This window comes from Lynx canadensis, chromosome D3 (genome assembly GCF_007474595.2).
Source record: "Lynx canadensis isolate LIC74 chromosome D3, mLynCan4.pri.v2, whole genome shotgun sequence".
NCBI classification, from domain to species: Eukaryota; Metazoa; Chordata; class Mammalia; order Carnivora; family Felidae; genus Lynx; species Lynx canadensis.
This window is the reverse complement of record NC_044314.2, coordinates 2240872-2264129: the sequence shown is the minus strand read 5'-3', so window position 1 is coordinate 2264129 and position 23258 is coordinate 2240872. Positions and strand designations below refer to the sequence as shown.

At 51.3% G+C, this 23258-nt stretch overlaps 1 protein-coding gene and 1 long non-coding RNA gene across 2 annotated transcripts; one reads left to right on the top strand and one right to left on the bottom strand.

Annotated features, from left to right (window-relative positions):
* Nucleotides 1–1229: 1229 nt before the first annotated feature.
* LOC115498609 lies at nt 1230–2940 on the bottom strand. The gene is made up of 3 exons (XR_003963879.1): nt 2880–2940; nt 1451–1590; nt 1230–1374 (listed from the first exon to the last, which is right to left on the bottom strand). It is a non-coding gene; the product is annotated as an uncharacterized LOC115498609 (long non-coding RNA).
* GALR1 (galanin receptor 1) lies at nt 2628–22721 on the top strand. Its single transcript, XM_030292173.1, has 3 exons — nt 2628–3293; nt 8376–8441; nt 15736–22721. Exons 1-3 carry the CDS (start codon nt 2628–2630, stop codon nt 16051–16053), a joined length of 1050 nt encoding a protein of 349 aa, XP_030148033.1. The 3' UTR covers nt 16054–22721.
* Nucleotides 22722–23258: the final 537 nt, after the last annotated feature.

The window sequence follows — 23258 nt, the reverse complement described above, 5'->3', positions numbered from 1 at the left end:
CTATCTCTGTCTTTCTCAAAATAAATAAATAAACATTAAAAAATAAAAATAAATAAAAGTAAGTTCACACAGATGAGTAATAACAATAAATGTAAACAGACTAAAACTCACCAGTTAAAAAAATAGAGATTGTCAAATTGGATTTTATTTTATTTATTTATTTAAAAAAATTTTTTTTAATGTTTATTTATTTTTGAGACAGAGACAGAGCATGAACAGGGGAGGGTCAGAGAGAGAAGGAGGCACAGAATCCGAAACAGGGTCCAGGCTCCGAGCCATCAGCACAGAGCCCGATGCAGGGCTCGAACTCACGGACTGCGAGATCATGACCTGAGCCGAAGTCGGCCGCTCAACCGACTGAGCCACCTGGGCGCCCCAAATTGGATTTTAAAAGAATCCAGTTATGTGCTCCTTCTAAGAGATACCCACTAAATCACAGGACATAGGAAGATTGCAAAAAATACAGAAGACCAATAAATAGCAAAGCCTGCTGGTGTGTCTACCACAATACAGGACAATTTACACTTTAAGGGAAAAGTACTACCATACCGACCATATAACATTAAAATAAAGCAGAAACTCACAGCATATTATATAAGAACATATGCAGATGCCATAAATACGTCAGTAAATGATGAAAAGACAAGACGTTAGGTTACCTGGAGGTGGGAGGGCGGCGATGGAGGTTGTGATTTGCAAAGTACACAAAAGTGCCTCCAACTCTATTGATAATTTTTTTTTTTATTCTAAGCCGGATGATGGACGCGCGGGTAGTTAACATAATTTCATCAGATCTGTTCCATGTTGAAAATGGTTCATAATGATAATTAAAAAACCCTGTTTCCCATATCTGATGATAAATGACTTCCAACACAAGATCCATGAACGTGGAGGTCAGAGAACCCTTTGGGAAGAAAAGCAATACTGACCGACAAGGCTTGGAGGCACCTTGCAGGGAAGGTGAGGCCCTTCTCGATTTAGCAAGATACTCTGCGAAACAAGTTACTTAAACTCAATTTCGGCCTCAGGGAAATGTGTGTGGACATTAGGAGAAATAGGTGAAGTACTCCGCACACGGTCAGTCAAGGAACTGCGTCAAAATCTTCCTGGAAATGAGGCAGAAGGGAACAGGGGAGGCAGAAGGGCAAATGCCATAGGGCGAGCCCCCAACCCCCTCCCCCGCCTCCCCCACCTGTGGGCCCTTGCCGGGGCCCCTGTGGATTCTTTGTCTCACATCCGCAGGATACGGTGCACCCCGCTCAGCTTTGTGTGACCTGGCTGCGTCTGGCACATAAGGGACACTCAGTCATTATTTGGGGAGCGCTGCAAACACGGGGTCATCTTGGAAGTGAATACAGACGCATCCTGTCAAGGCTGCAGACACATGGGTTCGGCTCAGCTCTCCAGTTGGGAACCCGCAAGATTACACACAAGGATAATGCTTACTCACCACTAGCTCGCTCAGCTTCTGGTGTAGCCACGGTTCACAAGAGGGATGCAACACCAGGCGCGCTCTTTCCACCTCCTAAACACGTCTCGTCGCTGCTTGTGTTTGTGCCACTCGCATGAGAAACGTAGGGCAAAACTGACCTGAAGGTGGATGGTGGGAACACGACACCGTGAATTCCGGGCACGTTTGTAAAGAAAACTCAGAGGCGTTTCCTTTTTCCCCTGCTCGTTTCCTCCCTAGCGGTGGGAAGGGTGGGGGCGGGAGTAGGGATGTGACAAAACTCGGGTTGCAGCGCCCATTCCCGGGGCGGGAGCGCTCCCGCTGACAGCCACCCCGGGAGGGGGAGAGAGGAGCGGGCTGCGCCCCGGCCGCCTCCCCGCCCCGCGGCAGCCCGCTCGGCTCCCCTGGGCCGCGGGGGTGCGGCTCCCCGCAGCTGCCGCCCTCCCGGGCCGCACGCAGGTCCGCACCTCGCACAGGCGAGCGCGCGCGCCCCAGTCCGGGCGACGAGGTGGGCGGCGACCCATCCGGTAGGACCCGTCCCGTCCTCTGCGCGCGCCGTGACCTCCGGGGGAGCGGAGAGGCCCCCAGGGGCGCGGATCTCAGGGCGCTGTGTTTCCTACGTCTCGGGTGCACAGCGGAGGCCCCGGAGCACCCCCCGCCCCCCCCCCCCCCGTCTTCCCCTAAGAACCCTCGGGAAAGCGCTCGCCCTGTCGATCGCCTGGAATCCCTGCAAAAGCTGGGAGGGGAGACGCGGCGCCGCCGGCGTGGGGGCGCGGGCAGCCGTCTCCACCGACAGCGCGGTGCGCCGGCCGTGCTCGGAGCGACGCGGGAAGGGAGCGGCTCGTAGCAACAGGTGCAGCCCGAAGCCTCTCCCGGAACGAGGCAGCGGGCCAGGAACCAGGACCCGGTAAGGCGCCGAGGGGTCTCTCGGTGCGGCTGCCCTGGCGCGTCCCTCCTCCCCGGCTCGGGGCGGGTGCCGCGCAGAGGGACCCCCGCCCGGGAGGGTCCAGAGCGGGGCTCTCGGCACAGAGACGGTCCCAGTAGGCGCAGCCGCCGGGGCCTCGGGCTCGGGAACCCGCGCGCCCTGCGTGCTCGGGGCCGGGACCCCCGGCCGTCCTCGGAGCCTTCTTCCCCAGCAGGCGCCGTCGCCAGCGCGCCCGGGCGCCCCGCGCGGGCCATGGAGCCGGCAGCCGGGAACCTCAGCGACGGGAACGCGAGCGGCCCCGAGCCCCCAGCCCCGGAGCCCAGGCCGCTCTTCGGCATCGGCGTCGAGAACGTCGTCACCCTGGTGCTGTTCGGCCTGATCTTCGCGCTCGGCGTGCTGGGCAACAGCCTGGTGATCACCGTGCTGGCGCGCAGCAAGCCTGGCCGGCCGCGCAGCACCACCAACCTGTTCATCCTCAACCTGAGCATCGCCGACCTAGCCTACCTGCTCTTCTGCGTCCCCTTCCAGGCCACGGTCTACGCGCTGCCCTCCTGGGTGCTGGGCGCCTTCGTCTGCAAGTTCATCCACTACTTCTTCACCGTCTCCATGCTGGTCAGCATCTTCACGCTGGCCGCGATGTCCGTGGACCGCTACGTGGCCATCGTGCACTCCCGGCGCTCCTCCTCCCTGCGGGTGTCCCGCAACGCGCTGCTGGGCGTGGGCTTCATCTGGGCGCTGTCCATCGCCATGGCCTCGCCCGTGGCCTACCACCAGCGCCTCTTCCACTGGGAGGTCAGCAACCAGACCTTCTGCTGGGAGCAGTGGCCCAACCAGCGCCACAAGAAGGCCTACGTGGTGTGCACCTTCGTCTTCGGCTACCTGCTGCCGCTTCTGCTCATTTGCTTCTGCTACGCCAAGGTGGCGCGCGGGGCGCGGGCGCGGGGCGCGGGGGGCGCGGGCGCGGGGCGCGGGGCGCGGGGCGCGGGGCGCGGGGCGCGGGGCGCGGGGCGCGGGGCGCGGGGCGCGGGCGCGGGGCGCGGGGCGCGGGGCGCGGGGCGCGGGGCGCGGGGCGCGGGCGCGGGCGCGGGCGGGCAGCTACCCTGGCCTGGGAGTAGCTCCTGGGTCCCCGTGCCCCTCTGGGAGCCCCTTGGACCTCGCTGTCTTGGGCGGTTCGGGTTGAGAACGGTCCCCAATGCACTTTGCCCTCGCCGGTCTGGTGGTGCGCGAGAAAGTTACTTGGAGTCCGGGAGACGCAGAACAAAGTGTGAGACTTCCCAGAGGTCCCGCCTCCCCTCGGCCTCCTGCCACCGCAGCCCTTGACCCCGAATTTGTCTTTGCTGCAGCGGGCAGCCGAGCGGTCAACGCCCACCTCTCAGAAGAGGAATCGGGCTCAGTTTTAGGCACTCAGACCCAGTCTCCAGGATGAAATCTCCGCGGCCCGAGTGCGGATCGGTTCCCAGCGTGCCCAGCAGGAGCGCGGCCCCATGTTCCCTCCCCAGCGCTCTGCTGGGACGCCCTGCGTGGTGGCCCTGGTTCCCTTCCCGCTCTGTGAAGCCTTGCTCCTGGAGACGGTGTTTCGGATTTTATTTTACCCCAAGTTTAAGCTTTATAAGCCAGGTGCTAAGAGAATATTTCTTCACAGAATCTTGACCCTAGTCAGGACTGGGTGGGTTTCCAATTAGAAGGGTTGTGTAGACAATATTAGGTGATTCAGGCCTGAATCCCTAACTGTCCTCAAGAGATGCATTACTACACACGTGGCCCAGCTCTCCCTCCCTCTGTGGCCCAGCTCCCCCTTCCCTCTGTGGCCCAGCTCTCCCCCTCCCTCTGTGGCCCAGCTCCCCCTCCTTCTGTGGCCCAGCTCCCCCCTCCCTCTGTGGCCCAGCTCCCCCCTCCCTCTGTGGCCCAGCTCCCCCTTCCCTCTGTGGGCCCAGCTCCCCCTTCCCTCTGTGGCCCAGCTCCCCCTTCCCTCTGTGGCCCAGCCTCCCCCCTCCCTCTGTGGCCCAGCTCCCCCTCCTTCTGTGGCCCAGCTCCCCCCTCCCTCTGTGGCCCAGCTCCCCCCTCCCTCTGTGGCCCAGCTCCCCCTTCCCTCTGTGGCCCAGCTCCCCCTTCCCTCTGTGGCCCAACTCCCCCCTCCCTCTGTGGCCCAGCTCCTCCCTCCCTCTGTGGCCCAGCTCCCCCCTCCCTCTGTGGCCCAGCTCCCCCCTCCCTCTGTGGCCCAGCTCCCCCTCCTTCTGTGGCCCAGCTCCCCCCTCCCTCTGTGGCCCAGCTCCCCCCTCCCTCTGTGGCCCAGCTCCCCCCTCCCTCTGTCCTCTGCTCCTTGGAGCTCAGCAAACTCACACCGGGACTTGAAGAGGTCTTACCTACCAAAAGTCTTCAACTTTTTTGATAAACTCGTTTGTGTTTGAGTAAGAGTATCTGCTTACCACATGACAGTCATTCGTGGGGGTAAAAACTCCAGTTCTCTGATGTACTGTGGGAGTATTATTACCACTAGGAAAACAGCTTTGTAGCCAAAATTTGAAATTCCTACCATTTTATTTTCATCTCTTGTGTCTCTGATTCGGTTTCTGATAAGGCTGTGACTGTAGGGCCAGGAGTAACCAGATGACAGAGAGCAATAATTTCTTTTATTCCAGCAAAAATGTTTACTACAGCCCCCTGGTCTTTGTTTTCTCCTGCCCCATATTCTGTAGGTAGAGTCATATCTACTTGAATGGTCATAGTCTGGGATATTGTCTGGAAGAATGGCCTGCCTCGAGGGTTACATATAAAGATATACCGAAGAGATAGGACAGGATAGAGCTTTTGGAAGATAGCTGTAGCTTAGCTCTTTTGTAAATGCAAAAACAACAACAACCACAATAACAAACAAACAAAAAAAACTCATAAAAAATACACAAAAAACCCAAACCAACAAACACCAAACAAAACAAACAAAAACAAAAACAAAACAAACAAAACAAAACAAAACAAAACAAAACAAACAAAACAAAAAGCAGGTTGTTGTACCAGCGCAGCGATCCACTGTGTGCACTGTCTCACTCAGTCTGCACAACCGTGGGGGTGGGAGCTATCTGAGAAAAGGGTTTTGGGGGAGGAAGGCAACTGACCCAGATTATGAAGCTGGTAAATGGTTCAGGAAGGGTTTTAATGCAGAGCCACCGGTCCCTGAGGGAGGGCCTTGGCAGGAGGAAGCTCGGGGCTAGAAGTGTCCTTAGAATATTCAGTGATAGACTGATAATCACCTAAAGTAGGCTGAAGCAGACCTTTCCTTCATTTCTCCAAAGTCCACAGGTCTTCTCAATGGAAATGACAAGGCAGATTTTTAGGAAAAATTAGGCTACATTTCCGTCGTTTGAGAGTTTATGAAAGCAAGTTTATTTATTTATGAAAGTTTATTTATTTATGAAAGGAAAGTTTCAAAAAGAGCAAAGTTCAAAAACGGGCAAAGTTTCAAAAGAGTTTAAAACAATTCAACAATATATAATCACTGGGAATTTTTTTTTTTTTTTATAGGGAGATCATTTGCTTTGAAGCGTAACTGGGAATTTCTCTCAAATTCAAGCTGATATTTGCAGAGCCACTCCAGGGTTTAAACAAGACCTTGGTTGTTTCTTTCTAGAGCTGATTTTCTTTGGCCCATTGTTAGAGAACACTGTCCAGCTAATGGTTCTTCTTCTTGAATGTTAGGATCGGGACTGGCTGTTTCTCTAAGGCCCCGGACCAATGGCCACCAGAAAAATCACAAGTGTCCAAGAATTACATTTTTTTTCCCTTCTTCTTCTTCTTCTTCTTCTTCTTCTTCTTCTCTTCTCCTTTTTAACTCAACAAGGGAGTTGCATTCCAGTGTTGCCTTCTACTCCCCAACCTTATGGCTTTGGTAGAACAGTTTGTGTCGGATAGTCCGCGAGAAACACGTAGAAGGCCCGGGCTGGACTGTGCTGCCGTGCTCCCTCTTGCACAGGGGTGGCCCCTCCCCATCTTGCCTTAGAGGGAGTTCTTGTCTGGGACCCTCCACCATCTGACATGAGGGCAAACTCTTCACATACCCACCTGCCAGGTTCTGCCACGTCCCCAGAGACATATGCCGCCCGGGATGACCTTGGCTCAGGTTTGAACGCGCGCCTTCCTACACACGCTCCTAAGCGTATAGAACGATGGAGTGATGCCACCATGCTGCCATCGTCTTTTAAGAAATGCGATTATGACCCATCATGATACCTTTGATGACGACCTCATCAAATGTATGCCACTATATGCATTATAATAGACCAATATATGCTCATAGTGTGGGTCCATGGACGGAAATACAGCTACTGAAGAAAACTATACTTGAGTGTTTTCTCCGTGACCACTCAACATCCCACGGGAGTCTTGAAGTCGCTGAGATGTGATCCGACCGAGTTTACTGAAGGAGTCAATAGACCCTTGGGCAGCATCAGAAGCAGATAACCCTAGACTTTTCTGTTCGGCCTCCTCTCCAGGAGGATTTTGTTTTGCCACCTGTCCCTCTGTTCGCTCTTCTTGTCCCTCGTCCTCCATGACCAGTGTCCTCCCCGTGGTCTCTTGCTGGGAAGGCTGCCAGCAAGGAAACTCACTAGCCCGTCCCTTTCCAGGAAAGATCTCACAAAAGTTCTTCTTCTGTTTTTCCTCTTACATTCCGTTTCTGGGACCCCGGGTCCTGTTGGCAGAACAGTTAACTCAGCCACTGTCAACATATCGGAAGCGATCCTGCATGTCACTGTAAGACTTGTCACGTTGGAGGTGATGACACCCCACTGTTGGAAGAGAAGTAGCTCAGTAGGGCTGCGAATTTGGAGTCGGAAGTTCAAACTTGCTTAACTTGCGTGGAGCCCACGGAGTTGGTAAAGAAATCCTGTAGTTTCTTAATTTAGGGTATAACAGATCATTCCAGAAGTTCCACATCCAGCTGAGTGCTGCAGGCTCGTGCAGTGTTCCAAATGGATTGCATTATTTCCAGGCCGAGGTGCTAGAGGGAAGCCAGAAAATGTCTGGAATGTGGTTTCTAGTTCTCTCAGAGACTCATCTGGGAAATGATGGAGAAGTCCCAAGCCCTGAGTCACCCAGAGGCTAATTTTCCTTAGATGCCACTCAGATGGGATATAAAACTCAACTCAAGTATGAATCTGCAGGCTTGGCTCAGGTGTGTGAGAGCAAAGCTTACGCTGCAAATTCCTACACATCGCCCAATGTTTCACGTCACTTCTCCCGACTATTACGTCGACAAGAGGAGACAAAAATAGTTTCTCTAATGAACGAAGCCAGTGTCTGTCAGGAGATCCTCTGACAGGGATGTTAATTGTAAAACCCTGCTGAATAGTCTATAAATCCCCCGAGAAGCTGAATTCCCCAAATGTGAGTTTTCTAAAAGCATGGCGAGGTGGGTAGAATTAGAATAAAGAACGTGAGGAGATTGGATGGGTGGTAATTTGCTTTAAGGAGCCCACAACAGGAAAACAGAAGGAATAAGTTGCGGCAAACATGGCCTGCACGGAAGAATTCTCTGCTGATATCATCGTGATTTGCTCACTTGTTGGCTTCCTGCATTGGACGGTTCACTGGAAGGAGACTTCTAGTGTTTCCACTTATCTAGGATTTAGCATTGCGTCTGACATGTAATAGGGGCCTAGCGATTGTTACAACGTGGAAGCTCGGGGAAATCTGAGGTGAAAGGCAGACCAGTAAGGATGCATCCATGCATATCTGCGTTTTTCTGGACAAAACCCCAGAGCCACACAACGCAGGCTCTCTGCAAACAGCTGCTAGGAGCACAACGTACCCTGGATGCCCCTGATGTTAGAGAACAGACGTGTTTTGGCGGTTCACGTTCGGTGAGACTTTGCCACCTTAAGGGAATTTCCACGTGAATGACTTTGCAGTGTGATTCCCATGCCAGGAGGTCGAGAATTATCAGTGCCACTCAGACGGTGAACCGTGGGCAGGAGGCAATCGGTTTAATCAGTCTGTGTTTTCCAGGTCCTCAATCATTTGCATAAAAAGTTGAAGAACATGTCAAAGAAGTCAGAAGCATCGAAGAAAAAGGTAATATTCCCAAATATATATTGTGTATGTCGCATGTTAGAGCCTAGTTCATTTTTATTCCTAATTATCCTAATATCCACCCATTGCCTACGAAATTTAGGATCCTTGGTGCAGATAGGATAGGATAGGGGATAGGAATGGGAAGTCAGCTCCCCGGGGCGTCACAGCGACCAGAGGCTGCATTAAAACTTAGACGGAGGTTTGGAGAGATGAGGAAACATATATTTTTTGGATTCTGAGCCTCTTTAGGAGGCGTGTTCTAAGTTGATTAGGACAGAAGAAGGTAGAGTTGCTGACATCCTTCATTTGCACAAAACCATTTTATTGTGCATTTACCATCGCTGATGTGATATCAGAAGGTTTTGGCTTAACTGTCTTTTCAGGGAACATTATTATTATTAGACGTTTTAAAAATGTTGTTTATTTTTGAGAGAGAGAGAGCCAGCACAAGCCGGGGAGGGGCAGAGAGAGAGAGGGAGACACAGAATCCAAAGCAGGCTCCAGGCTCCGAACTGTCAGCACAGAGCCCGATGCGGGGCTGGAACTCATGAACTGTGGGATCATGACCTGAACTGGAAGTTGGACGCTTAACCGACGGAGCCCCCCAGGCGCCCCACAGAGAATATTGTTGTATATGTCCCCTAAGCCCCAAGATCATATGTATTGTCCTCTCTTCCTCCCTGACTTGTCCTGACGGGTGCTGGTTCCCCGGCAGGGGTGGGGGGAGAATTAAATATGAAAGGGTCCCCAAGGGGAATTTTTCCCCACTTTTAATTGTCTTTCTCCCTCCGGTGAATCCTGATTAAATAAGCTTCTCCTGGGTAATATTAAAGCATTTAACATCCTGGTATTTGTTACAGTTCGCATTTTGAGAAAAAACTAAGTTACAAGTCAGGATTAATCTAACTCTTACACATCTTTGACTTTAGAAAGTGGACAAGATGTTTAGGGAGGGGATTATAGCCAGGCATTTTTACCTGCAAATATTTCATAACATCTGAAAGCACCTGCTTGTCCTCACAACTACTTTTTTATGGCCAATAATACGGAACTCGCAGGACTTACAGTGTCATTATATTTTTTTTTAAAAATTCTACTTACATAAAGCACAGCTCTTCTTGACTTTCCTTGTTTATAATATGGCTGAAAACACACTGCTCTCGGACTCGATGACGAGAAGGGGTAGGAGCTGCTTAGAAAGCATGAAAGTTCGGCCTGGATTCCAAGTTCGATCGTGTGGCCTTCCGCATATCCCCCTAAGAGTGAACGGCGGAGCATATGTAATGAGGCCGTCTGCCTCTTTCCGGCCACTGATGCGTCCGTAGGCTTTATTTTGCTTCTGGATCCCTTTAAACGGCCACCGCCGTCCAGTTGTGTGACTGGAGTGAACCCTAAAGCTGGTCTTCCTTTCTCTGTTCTCCGTGATGTTGTGCTGGACTATTTCCATTTTTGTAGTCCGCCTCTCAGTTTGTCCTCTGAGCCACTCACCTCCAAGAAGATTATCGACTGCAAACAATTAAGGACTGTAATTCCCTCTGGGAAGTTCCTCATGGAGTCCTCGCCCTCCAGGGCCAGAGCCAGCCCCTGGGGCTGGAAGGGGCCCTGCTTCCCTGTGGTCACAACTCTGCGGGGGGAGAGACATACTTTTAGCTGTGCGGAGTGAGGCCGGGTAGGTGGGGGAGTGTCTTTGGGAGGAACTGGACTGGGGCACCTCCACAGAGGAGAAGCCCCTGGGCCGTGTGCACGCTCCTTACTGGGGTAAGAGGTTCACGCTTAGCAAAGGACGGAAGTCAAACGCTTCCTTAACATTGGCCGCACGTGTTTGCGGGCTTGGCTACTGTCGGTGTCTGTGTTTGCAAAGTGTTGCAGAGAAATCGCTGCAGTCTCACAGTGGAAAGAATGAAAATAGATCCTGTAAGAAGTCATTAGAAAAGTTCCTGCTTTATAGCCAAGAATACTGATTAGCAATTAGTTTAAAGGTTGTGTTTAGTTTTATGTGTGTGTGTGTGTATGCATGTATGTATACGTGTATAGGCACACATATATGCATATACTGTGCTATAGATTGCACATGTGCATGTGTATGTATGTGTGTATGTGTGTATTGTGTGTGTGCATAAAATATACGTGTTACATGCATGTATATATTACGTGTGCACATATATATTACATGTCTTATAGATTATGTGAGTGTGTATGTGTGTGAATGTATGTGCATATATTATGTATGCATACATAACAGAAATGTGCACATATGCATGTGAGTGGGTACATATACACGTGTATATCTTGTACATGTGCACAGCGTATAATATACCTGTGTATATGTGCGCTGGGTACATATTTAAACGCGTGTCTATCACATACGCACGTGTAAATGTAATTCCTACCATAGGAGAAGGTGTAGCATTGAGAGGTGGGCAGATTTTCTCTTCCGTTTTCAGAGCCTCTGACCCTCACCAGCCCTGAACAGATGTCAGTTCTCTTCTGATACATTTAATCGCCTCCTTGTTTGCATAGAACAAATAAGGTGCAGTGTTGGGGGTGGTGCGCACGCCCGCGTCTGAGCAAGAGGCGGGGTGGGGTTGGGGCAGGGTGAGAAGAGGGCAAGGGCGAGAGGTGGAGGAGGACGAGGGGAGAGGGTTCTGGTAGAGAAGCCGGGGTGGGCCGCTCCTTCCCGGAGGCGGAGACGGGTCGACTCCTGGCGGACACTCCCTCCCGCAGGGCTCAGCACGGGGAGGCGCTGGGCAGGTGCACGCTCGGGGCTGGTTTTCTAGTTCGCTCAGCTCAGCGTCCCTCGTGTCGCGGCCCCTCCCCCCATGGTGGGTAGGCTCCCTTCCTCCACGCCGTGTCCACCCACACCGGGGCTCCGCTTCAGGTGCATGAGGGGCGTGGGGCAGAGAGGCCTTCCATGAACATGCTCAACACCCTTCACGTTTGGGGAACATACATAGGGCGACATCTCCACGGCAGAAAATACTAGAAAGAATAGGAGAGCCCTGCGGTCGGTTCCACGCTCTGCCCGAGCCCCGCCACACGTGAAGACGGGTTTCCTGGTGCAAGGCTGATGGGATACTGAAACGAGGCTCCCAGATCATCTCTGGAAGACTTCAGAATGGGACAGACGTCGTAGTGGGCGGGTCCCTCGCAGGGGACACTGGACTAGAGGCTGCGCTGACCCCCCTGACAACCTGGGCTCCCTCGGCACGTGAAGTAACCGGCAAGCTCTTTGGCTGCCATTGATACGATCTAGGGAAAGTTTTCATCATTTTCTTCTTTCGGTCACCTTTTCTTCCCAGCCAAGCTCCATTAGACATGTTGCGAGTACGGTCCTTTGAAGAAAGAACAGATGTCTCAGAAGACGTTGCAAAAGAACATCTTACAGGAGGAAGAGAGATTCATGTTTTTCAGATACTTTCAGTAGAAGGAGCAAAAAAGCACGCTAATCAAGGGCCAGTCTCAAGGACAGTAAAGCATCTGGAGATTTGTACATAACTCTAAGGAGAACTTTTTCTGTGTCAGAAGATAGTGTCGGGAGTCTAGACACGACACGGACAGATGAGGCAAGCCATAGGGGCACGGGGTTCAACTGCATCTCGGACTAAGGCAAGTGGTGTCAGAAGAAATGCAAAAAAGTCACGTAGAAATCAAGAGCAATCAGCCTCATTCTCCACAGACGGGAACGCTCTCTTGCATTCTGACGTCTCACCTAGGAGAGCAAGGAGCCTTTTCCAGCTTCCTGGGGAAAAGTCATGGTTCAGCCTTGGCGGCTGTCACTGTTGAGGAAGCGGCTTTGCCTTTAATTGGAGACGGGGACGATAATTTGCTTTTGCTGTGGCTTGTCTGGAATTCACCAGGGGTTTTTCAAATGCCACTGAGCTTTTTAGAAAGAAAGGCAGATTCCTGGTAAGTCCCCAATAGCCCCCACCCCTGCACTGCGATGTGGGGCACGAGGCCTAGATGTTTGGATTTAACAAGCAGTGTCCTGGGGAGTGATCAGCACAGGGAGGGCACTTCCGTCTCAGGTTTGGGACTCGTCCCATGTGTTACTCTGACCAGCTCTTTAGGTTGCAGTCGGTCGCTATTCTGCCCGCGTGGACTCCTGTCCTGTGGCCGCCGTCTCCTCGGCTGGGTCGGGACCCGCAGGGAGACGGAAGAAGACGGACGTTTCCTGTCCCCAGCTACACTAACCTGGACGCGTTCGCCCAAACGTCGCCGAGGCTGATTTGGAGTCAACCCGCGTGCAGGGCGCGGAGTCGCCATCGGCTAAGAGAACATCAGTCCGAGGGACTGAGATGCCTGATGAGGCTGGGAGAAAATAGCAAATCCCCGAGGATGTGCAGCTGGCAGCAGCCGTGCCGTTTAATTCTTTGGGAAGAGCCTTAGATGGATGATCGAGTTTATGTAAGTGCCCACTAAGTATTTTCCCCCCAAGAACTACTAAATTGCAATCCCCTCGTATTCAAAGCTCCCAGAGAGCCTTGTCCATGGTTCTGAGGAGGCCAGTGGAATTAACTAAAAACAGAAAGGTACACTTTGAATGAACTGCAAACAGAAAATATACCACATTCATGCGTATTGCCCTTGCCCTATGGACTTTGATACATTGTGGATCCTATCAGTAGGCTGCTGGGGGTCGATTTCTGTCCTAAGCGTGGCACTTACTAGAAACTTCCTGAAAGAGGCACTGAAAGGGGATATCCAGAGGGTATTTGTTTGGGGAAGCAGAGAGATGTTCTCATTGTCTTAGAAAGAAAAGACGATGTGTTCTGTTCTATTTGTAGGTATAATTACGCCTAGATTGTTTTTGATTAAATCATCTGGGGATGGAACCTCTCATGCGCTAATGGATAAGAGCATCGATGGCAGACAATCTGTTAATACGTGTGGGCAAATCTCTTGTTTGCTCTGTGCGCCCTGCAGGAAGCAGCTTTAATATGTAATCCTGCCGCCCTATAAAAACCTGTTGTCAGGTTTTACCTGAGTTCTTTTAAGTGTCTGACTGGACCAGGTACAGCCAGAGCCACGTCGCTGGGGCACGGAGTTGAGGCCCCGGGAGGCTACGTCGGTCTTCACGAGGCTGCACAGCCAGTCGGGGCCACTGTCCGCCCCGGGCCTCTGTATACAACCCACGGAGCCCCCGTGATGGTGAGCTTAGCTGTCGTCTCCTGCCCCTCCTGACGCTGCGTTTGCCCTGGCCTTGCCCCGCAGTCCCACCCTCCCGCCGCATGCCTGCCTCCACCTGGTCGAAGAACGACCGGCTTCTGACCCGTGTCTCTGACGCGCGTGTCTGCGTGTGCTGCCCTCGGAGTGGGCGGCTCCCTGCTGCCGTCCTGGCTGGGCTGGCCGCTAATTCACGGCGTGGGTGGAGGGCACATCCTGGCGGGGACACAGCCCTCGGGGCAGTGCCAGGGGGGTGGGGGCACCGGGCGCGAGGCGGCAGGTTCAGTCGTGCTGTGACAGTGACGTCCTCGTCTCGGAACCACCTCCCCCGTGTCCAGCCCTCGTCCTGTGCGAGGACGTGACAATGAGCGCCCCTGGGTTCTGTCACCTTCCTTCTGCCGCTGTCCTCCCAACCCTCCTTCCCCTTATCCGTCCGTTCGGTCGGGACTGGTTCCGTGCCGAAGGGAAGGCAGAGGGGCGCCGCCAGGGAATCTTGGGCTCCACCTCGGTGCCCCGGCAGGGAGGTGGGGGAAGGTGCGTCGTTGCCTTTTCCCGTCGGGGTGGGGTGGGGTGGGGCGGCGGGTGCTGCAGACTTCCACGTGTCCACGTGTCCCCTCCACAAATTCAGGCGGCCCGGACTCACAGTCTGAGGAAGAAGATTCCTAATCCCCAGTCGAGGGGCTCCAAGTCCCTATCTCTCACATCCTCTGCGAGCGGTGGACCTACTGGCGAGGTGACCTAGGAGCTGGCAGTGCTGCGTGTGGGGGCTGGGCACGTGTCCTCGCCTGGTTTGTCTGGAGGGCTGAGCGACCGTTGTCCTGTGGGTCCCTGATCGCCCGCCCAAGCGCTGCACAGGCAGCCCCCGGAGACGGGGCTGGTGGTGACCAGGCAGACTTCGTAAGCTTTTCTTTCCCCATGTCTGAGCGTTCGGAGCACGCGCTTGGGGTCACCTGACCCGGCTTCGGGCTCTGACTTGGCCTCCGGCTCTGGAACGCCAGGCACCTGTCTCGACCGTTCTGCACCTCAGCGTCCTCATCTAGGAGCCGTGATCCCGGCAGGCCCCGCTTCGTGCCCGCCGCCGGCGGTCAGGCAGTGACAATCAGCCACACTCCACTGCCCCGGGGCCGCTGTGCCCATCTGGCAGTCAGGGCCCTGCTCGGTTCCTGGGGGGGGAAGAGGGGAGGTCTCCCAGGAGGGGAGACCTTTCAAGGAAGGAGCCAGCTGATTGCGTCAGGTTTTTGTTTCCAAAACGTTGAGACCAGAATCTTCTGTTTGGAGCCGTAGACACAGAGTTTCCAGCTAATCACAAGGCTAATTATCTAGTTGTTGCCTTTCCGACATGTACCAAACCAGCTGCCCTGAAACGCAGGAGAAGTGGTTCTCGGGCTCGACCCCAGCCCTTTAGGTGTGCGCCCACGGGGAAGGTGATGGGCTCCCCCACGAAGTGGGGTGCAGACGGGAAGCAGGAGGGAGGGCTCCTCTTGTGCTGAGGTCTTCGATCAGGTGCGGCTTTCTTCCATCACCTGCTTGGCACAAATCTCCAAGGAAACACGTGGGTGTCCTGCCCCGGCCTCCAGGTGTTTTCAGATTTAGGGAGAGCAAGGGAAGGGTTACGGTAGGTGCAAGCTAAAAATGGGGCTCATCAGCCCACAGACAGAAACAGAGATGGCTTTCCGGAATGCATCAGTGCGTTGGGGTCTTTCACTGGCCAAAGGTGAACGAGGAGAAATAAAGAAATACACCGTCTGTTGAGGCAGCCGTTCAGAGAGGGTTCGAGCGCCCATCCGAGCTGCCCGCTGGTGAACCTGTCTCTGCGTGTGCTGCTGGCTTCAGAGCTCTGCAGGCTTTAAGGTGACAGTGTTTATTCTCTGCACATTTATAGTTCCAGGGTCCCAAAGACACAGCCCGTAATCCACACGCATCTCACGTACGTGGTAAAGTTACCCCATGGCAGGTCCTGGACAAGTTTTGAACAGAACCGTTATATGAAGTGACAGTTCAGCAGAGTTAGCATCCGTTTGATTGCGTGGTGATACACATAACATTTTCTTAGAGCATGTTTTGAAACTCTGGAACATTCTTTGCCTGCTGTAATTGACGCACTTCCTGTATTTTCTTCTTCTTCTTCTAGACCGCGCAGACGGTTCTGGTGGTGGTTGTGGTTTTTGGGATCTCCTGGCTGCCACATCATGTCATCAATCTCTGGGCCGAGTTTGGGGTTTTCCCGCTGACCCCCGTCTCCTTCCTCTTCAGAATCGCCGCTCACTGCCTGGCCTACAGTAATTCCTCGGTGAATCCTATCATATACGCTTTTCTCTCGGAAAATTTTAGGAAGGCCTATAAGCAAGTGTTCAAGTGCCACACGCGCAATGAGTCACCTCTTAATGATACGAAAGAAAATAAAAGTCGAATAGATACCCCGCCATCCACCAATTGCACTCACGTGTGAGAGTGTTAGAGTGCTCGTGTGGAGTCTCAGACAGAGCACGGTACGACGAGGGGTTAGCAAGCCTGCAACTTCTTGTGCTCATGACAAGTCGCATCATTTTAGTTCCACTTGTTTTTGAAAACAATACTTTGATCCATTTAGGAAATCTCGAGGTCTAGTAAAGATTGTTTCTAAATTCTATTTCAAAACAAAAGGGAACGTTACATAGTTTTTTACACCTTTACAGAAACGAAAGGTTAATAGAATTCCATCGACATGTTCAATTCTTCATAGGACAGCCTACAAAGATGGTCAGGAATACTGGCGATCTACATTTTGAAGCCAGTTTATTTAGGAAAAAACACACGTATGTGTTAATTCTTCAATTTTAAGAAACGAGGTAATATTGCGAGGTATGTGTTTCAAAATATGATCATGGATACACGATCAAAGTTTGACCTGGATTTCATTTTTTTTGTGGCCATTTATATAGAGGCGCATCTGTTAAATGGCAGTGAGACTTTGCCAAGTCGATTTGCACCGGCCTCATTTGCCCCCAACTGTAAATAGTGAACATGGTTTCCGGAGATGAGCTTCACCTGTCTGTGGTCATGAGGGCCCATTAACTTCATCTCCGGAGACCAGCCCAGCTGCACAGCGGTGACTCAGGGTGACGGACATTGGCCGGGCCACTTAAAACTATTCTGCGATGTAGGCTTTGCAGAGTTACCTAAAAAAAAAAATCAGGGAAAATGCCAAGGACAACTATTCTAATAGTGGAAGCTTCCAGTGAGATCCAAGAGGGAACGTGGTCATTAAAGTTTTACAAATATATCGCCCAGGGTATTTTGTGTGCCTTGAGTGGAACCGAGCCAAAAGGGAGTTAAAAAAAATGCCAGTGAGGATGATATGTGGGTAGTTTCTATGGGGCTGGGGAGAAGTCAGAATCCAGTAAGACACATGTGGAAAGCATACGCAACATGTGATTCAGATAACATTAGAAGAAAAGGAATCTTCTGAGTAGGTATACCCAGGGATATATGTTGGACAAACACATGCTTTGTTTCATTAAATTTGTAGTAATGTTAAATGCACATTTACCCCCAATATTACTTCCTCGAAAATGATCATACGCTGAATTTCAAATGTACTTTTCATGACAATTTCGTCTTTATCCATGTGTAGAATGAAAAACATGGGATGAAGAGATTAAATTATTCTACCTTAGAACAGTAGTTTTCAGACTCCAGGACTTTGCTATATTTTGTGAGAATACAACACCAGGAAGACTTTTTGAAAAAGGATTTAGTGTAATGCACACCCGTGTCAAATCAGGATTCCATAGGAAATATCAAATTTTAGATGAAAAAACTCGATATAAGTCTTTGCATGTTAAATTTTCCAGCTGATGAATTCATTGTCACTAATCACACTCCTCCAGCAAATGGCATTTACATTTGCAATGCTTGAACTGATTCTCTAGCCAGAATAGGAGAAAATTCTTCGAAAGGATGGGAAATCATGAGCTCTCAAGTTTGGTGGCTAGGGAAAGAAGTTGCATGTATGTGTGATGCCAGTGTTTTAGAGGACAGCCTAAGTCCTCTGCATGGAAAATTCTTTGCACTTTATTCAAATACAGCCGCAGAAACATTGTACCCTGACAGTGATACCTCATGTGCTTTGTGGAACTTGAAGTCGCCATTGCAGACGCCAGAACAGGTCGTGTGTGTGTGTGTGAACCCCCACAGCTGTACAAAGAGGTGCCTCCTGGTGGCCTTTGGACTTGCATGGTCGACAAAGGCTTCCTGCACCCTGGCCGTTCCTTTGTTTTCCTCTTGTGATCCCTCCACACACGGAAGTATTCGAAGAAATGCCGGACCTAATGTTTCTGTTTTCTACGAAGCACGTGGAAGATGTATTTACGTACCCACCCGTGTTCCCTTGGTCCATCCCATTTGTGGCTGGCGTGACGGAAGCCAGAAGCATAGCGCCAGAGTCATAGCCGGCACCTGCAAAACCTCCCATTTGCTGAGTGTACATGCGGACCCGTTAGATAGGGTATTTTTCCCGTCCATCGGCGTTTAAGTCAATTCCTCTTATTCAGAGCCTAGGTGGTCCACTGGTGTAACAAACTTTGAGGCTGATGATGACTCGGGCCCTGCGAAGATCTGAACCTCTGTGAAGCTGTCTGCGTGAGGAGTTCCAGAAGGACTGGAACAGACTTCAGTTGCCCAGAGAGGCGTCAGAGTGTCTTGCATTGACCAAGCGCGTGCTTCCTAGGTGGCGGTTTTTCTAACCTATAATTAACGCAACCAAGTCAGAAGCACCTTTGCTTCCTCCTTTAAATAAAGAAGGCCTCCCTAGGACACGCTTTTCCTTGCAGCAGCCAGACTAACGGACAAATGCTGCATTTGCCTTTGAAGTTGGGCGCCTTGCACACCATGTTATTCAGTGCACTTCAAAGAGAATTGATGTCGTCTCCTTAGATTTGGCTGCCTCCGTACCAGAAGGCGGTTGTGATTTTTTTCTGGGCTTTTAGTTTTTCACATTTGGACACTAGCTCTGGAATATTTAAATGGCCGAAATGTTGGCTGCTTCACACGGATGGGGACGGGTTTCAGTCTCCTGCCGATGAATATAGTGACGTGGTTGGAACGACTTTCTCACCCCGCGACCCCAGGAGATACCTTAAGTAGACGCTGTCTGCGTTCTGACCACGTGTGTCCTCAGCAATGTGGGGACAGAGGCCATTTTCTGAATATTTTAGGTAAATATTTTCGCCTTTAATGAAATCGTTCAATGCACACCTTAGGAGTAAAACAGTCATTTCCTTCTCTTCCTCCGCCCCCCCCCCTCTTGTGCTTTTCTCGAAATGTGCTTCTATCCCGAGTTTCTCACTCTCGTATCTACCCTGGTGAAATCCGGCCTTTTGACTCAGATGTGATGAGTTACAGTGAACAGAGAAGGCGCTTGCTGAACCCACTCGTGAGTCACTCGTGAGTCAACTTTACTTGCGGCCTCGAGGATGATTGCATTTGCTCAGCGCCTCAGATGCGGGGAGACGGTGCAGTCGTAGTCCCCGAGTGTTAGCGGAAACCCGGGGCCGGGCTTCTTCTGAGCAGGAGAGAATAACTTAGCGAGACATTCATTTCCTCTCCACAGATGCTTGCGGGTCCCCAAACGCCCGCGTTGAAGCAGCATTGCGTTAAATAAAACCATGTACAGCTTCCCCCTCTTCTTTGCCTAAGAGGATATTTTAAATGCATGTATGTAAACCACATAGTCCTGTAATTGGGGTAAATCTATCAACGTGGCTGCTTCCACCGGACCCTTCTCTTCTGAAATTTGTAAATTGTGATCGACACTGACTGCAGGGATCTCCCACGTTTGAAATTTGTAACCGGCTTTCTTCCTAAGGCGATCCTGTTCTTGGCCGTTAGAAAGTGCTCCCTATTAGGCTGTTCGTCAAGTGGATGTTACGGACTTGTGTATTATAAAAAAGCCATCTATACGAGGAGTAGGTGGCCCCAAATGCTGATGGCCACCTATTGTCTTAGGAAGAACAGGATGGCAGTTGTATTTCAATTTATAATGTACTTTGATTTTTCTCTTTTAGAAGAGGAAAAGTTGGGGCTGAGGAACAACTGAACGCACCGACCACGTCTTCGGTGTGGGCTGTGTCTGCGGAAGGCCAGCATGTCTGGGGAGGGTGTCGGATGTGTGTTTAGTGTCTCAGGCGTGGCAGATTCACTCACAGTCACCTTTGTCACTCTGGCTGCCCTGCTGGGCCTCTGGGACAGGCACGTCTGCTTGATTGGGCGTGATCTTTAGGAACATTAGCAGGCCGGTGCATTTGCACCTCTGCTGGGCTCAGCACCGCTCACCGCTGGCTCCCGAGCTCGCGCTCAGCACACCCCTCTGCCAGAACTCGGGTTGTGTCCTGGGCGCAGCTGTGGCGGGAGGGGCCTTTCTAGGGGGTGAGGAGGAAGGTCTTAGCTCTGAAAACACTGTGGAGACGACCTCAGCTGGACTCGCTTTGTCTGTTCTGACCTTGGCTGAGTTTTCTCTATTTAAACAACTGCATGGAGAACTGATTTCATAGAGAAGGGTTTTGATGTCACTTTGGGGGTGGAAAGCCTCATCCTTTCTGCTGGGGAGCAGATCTCTGGATATCTTTAGGTACGTTGTGCCAGTCCAGATTTTCAGCATTAGGGAAGTCAAAACAAAGATCACCAGCTGCATCGACTGGAACCGGGATCCACCATTCAGAGTCTTTACTTTCAGGCAGTGATGATCATTAAGGTGACCTATAAACTGGGATGAACCTTGTGGTCCACTCTGGGTTTTCTACGGGCCACCACGCACTATATATGGAGCCTCACTTCAAAAGATTGAATATTGACTGTTAAAACGGAACCTACTTTTGTGTGCTTGTTCTCAAGACCACTGTGGATCTGTTAACCTCCTTTTTCTCCCATGGTGGGCTTGTTCCGGGCAGTGGGTAAAACGGGGTGGTCCCGGGAGGGGACGGTGAAGAAAGGAAGTGACTGGCAGCATCTTACGCTGTGGTGAGCATCAGTGCGAGTGTAAGCACACCTCCAGGCACCGGAAAGGCGGTGAGGCCACGCCTCCAGGCACCGGAAAGGCGGTGGAAGCCACGCCTCCAGGCACCGGAAAGGCGGTGGGGGCCAATCTTGTCCGGAGCGATGTGTGTGTGTGTGTGTGTGTGTGTGTGTGTGTGGCAAGGTGCCCATGTTGCCAGCATTGTTGATGTGGCAGATGAAGTAGGAAGTTTGGCTGTGACGGGACATGCCCACTTGTGGAGCGGGGTACCAGTGACGGAATGGGAGCCTTTGGGATGTAACGGCTGTGTCTTGAATGTTCACAACACGGCAGAGCATCACCTGGGTGTTGGTGGTAGACCCTGCTCCTTGGGGACTCCGGATGGTGTAGATCTTCGACCGTGCACGGAGGCAGGAGAGTGGGAACTCGGGGGACAGGCACCAGGTGTGTCCTCTGCTGTTCAACCAGAGGGCATCTGCTTCCTCTGCCCTTGGATTTCCATGTCAGGTTTCGCTGAAAGTTAGAAACAATTAATCCAAGGCACACGTTACCCATTGTTTGTATTGGATTTTTCTGGTCACGCCTCCACTCACTGTTTGTATTACTTATGCAACTTGTGACCTTATCTGTTCTCCCCTGCTCCTTTCTTAAGGTCAATCGTATTTCTGTGCTTGAGATCCTCCAGATTTTGTCATCGTTGAGGGATCCCTGAATGACCCAAGTCCAACACTTTTCATATCTTCATTGTTCGGCCGGGCTCATGACATTTTCCTGGTTACCCTATCCATATCCCTCCCTTTAACAGTGAAGTGTCGGAAACACAAGCTTTAAGAGAAAAGTTCCTTTTGTAAGGATCACAGATGACCAGTTTCTTCAGAGAATCGAAAGGCAGTAGAGCAGGCCCATGGGCACGTCTGTCCTGAGGGCCCTCTTTGGGGTGCTGGCTCTGGTGAAGTCACACCCACAAGAGCTCGTGTCCTGTGAGTGACTGTCACAGCAGATGGGAGTCAGGAGGTGGGCACCTGGCTGTGGCTGCAGCAGGTCTCCGGGCGCGCTCCCTCTGCTTCTGCAGGTGAGTCGTCCCGACCTACCCTGCCCCTCCCTGCATCCACTTTGCCAAGAGATTGGACCAGGCAAGTGGCCTATGATCCCTGGGCCAGAAAGAGCTCTTTCTGACGTGTCAGGAGTGAAGGCAAAATATAGGTGAGCACCTTGGGGCCCAGAGCAGCCAAAATGAAGGGGTCAGAATGGGTGTCTTGCCATTTAACCTGCTATCATAGGTACCGCTAGTTAAACAGTCTCCATTTGAAAACCACAAAAGTCCAAGAAAGCAGAAGCACGTGGGGAGGCGGAAACCTTCCCATCTCCTTAGGAAGAAAAACTCAGTGTAAAATGCAATTGTGGCACATTTCCGTCTAGCTCTCAGAGAAACTGTTGATAACAATAGAAACCATGTCAATTTCCCATTAAAGAGCCGGTTGCTGGGGTGTAGACATAGATGAGAAGTGTGTTGCAATAATGCAGCTCAGGATCAGGCAGCACACAGGGAGGTGGGGAGCGTCGGTAGGCGCATGAGTCCTATTTATCCTCAGAGCCCTGAGGTCCCATGAGGAACTTTACATGGAATATACTTACTGAGTGAGTGAGCAGACGCCTAGTTTGTGATATTTTCAGCATAGGGCCAGCTAGCCTGGATAAAGAATTAAATTTAGTAATCCTCTCGTTATTAAATCAGATTATACTTTGGGAATATTTACAAACCAGAAATGGATACATAAATATTATTTGCCATATATTGATTTTCTGAGAGTCGTGCTTCATGGCCATATATTTCGTAAAGACTGAAGATGTGACACTGAGGGATAGAAATGCCAAGTTTTCTTGCACCTTGTTGGTGAATCTCGTGATTCCTCAAGTTATAGCTGCGCAGGAGAGCTGTGCATTGCAGAAAAGGTAAGGGACATTAGTTTTGGTTTGATCCTGTGGCTAAGGTTGCTGATGGAAATGCTGTCTTTGGTATTCTCACATACGAAAGAAAAGCTGAACGGGATGAACAAGTCTCTAAAGGGAAACACCTTTGAATGAGCGGGGAATTCTGCAGAAGGTACGAATGATACTCTGGGCTCACCTTACGGCCGTGAGGCTCTGGGCTCACCTTAGGACCATGGTTCTCAGCCTTTACCAAGTATCTGAATCACCTGAAGAGTTTGTTAACACAGATTACCGGGCCTCACCTCCAGAATTTCCAATTCAGTACCTTTGGGGTAAAGCCCCAAGATTTGTATTCCTAACAGGCTCTTTGGTGATATTGATGCTGCGGGTCCAGGGACCACATTTTCAGACCTCCTTCCCGATTTGATTGGGTTGGAGGTGGAGCCCAAGCATTTTTCAAGGCCTCCGGCACACCGCCAGAGTTAAGAGCCATTCAAGCTGAGCGGATGGTCCTCTGTAAGCCAAAACTCGAGTGGTTCTATGAAAAAGTAATTGCTTATGTGAGATCTAAATCGATCAGATTTCATTGTTTACATTGATCTGATTCATAAAATATCTGTTCAACTATTATATTAGCCTATCTGCAGAAATTTACATATTTTCAAAGCGTGAGAGAGTTGGATAACTTACATGTAAGGATTTCAGAGATTATCATATTTTTCCCATCAAAA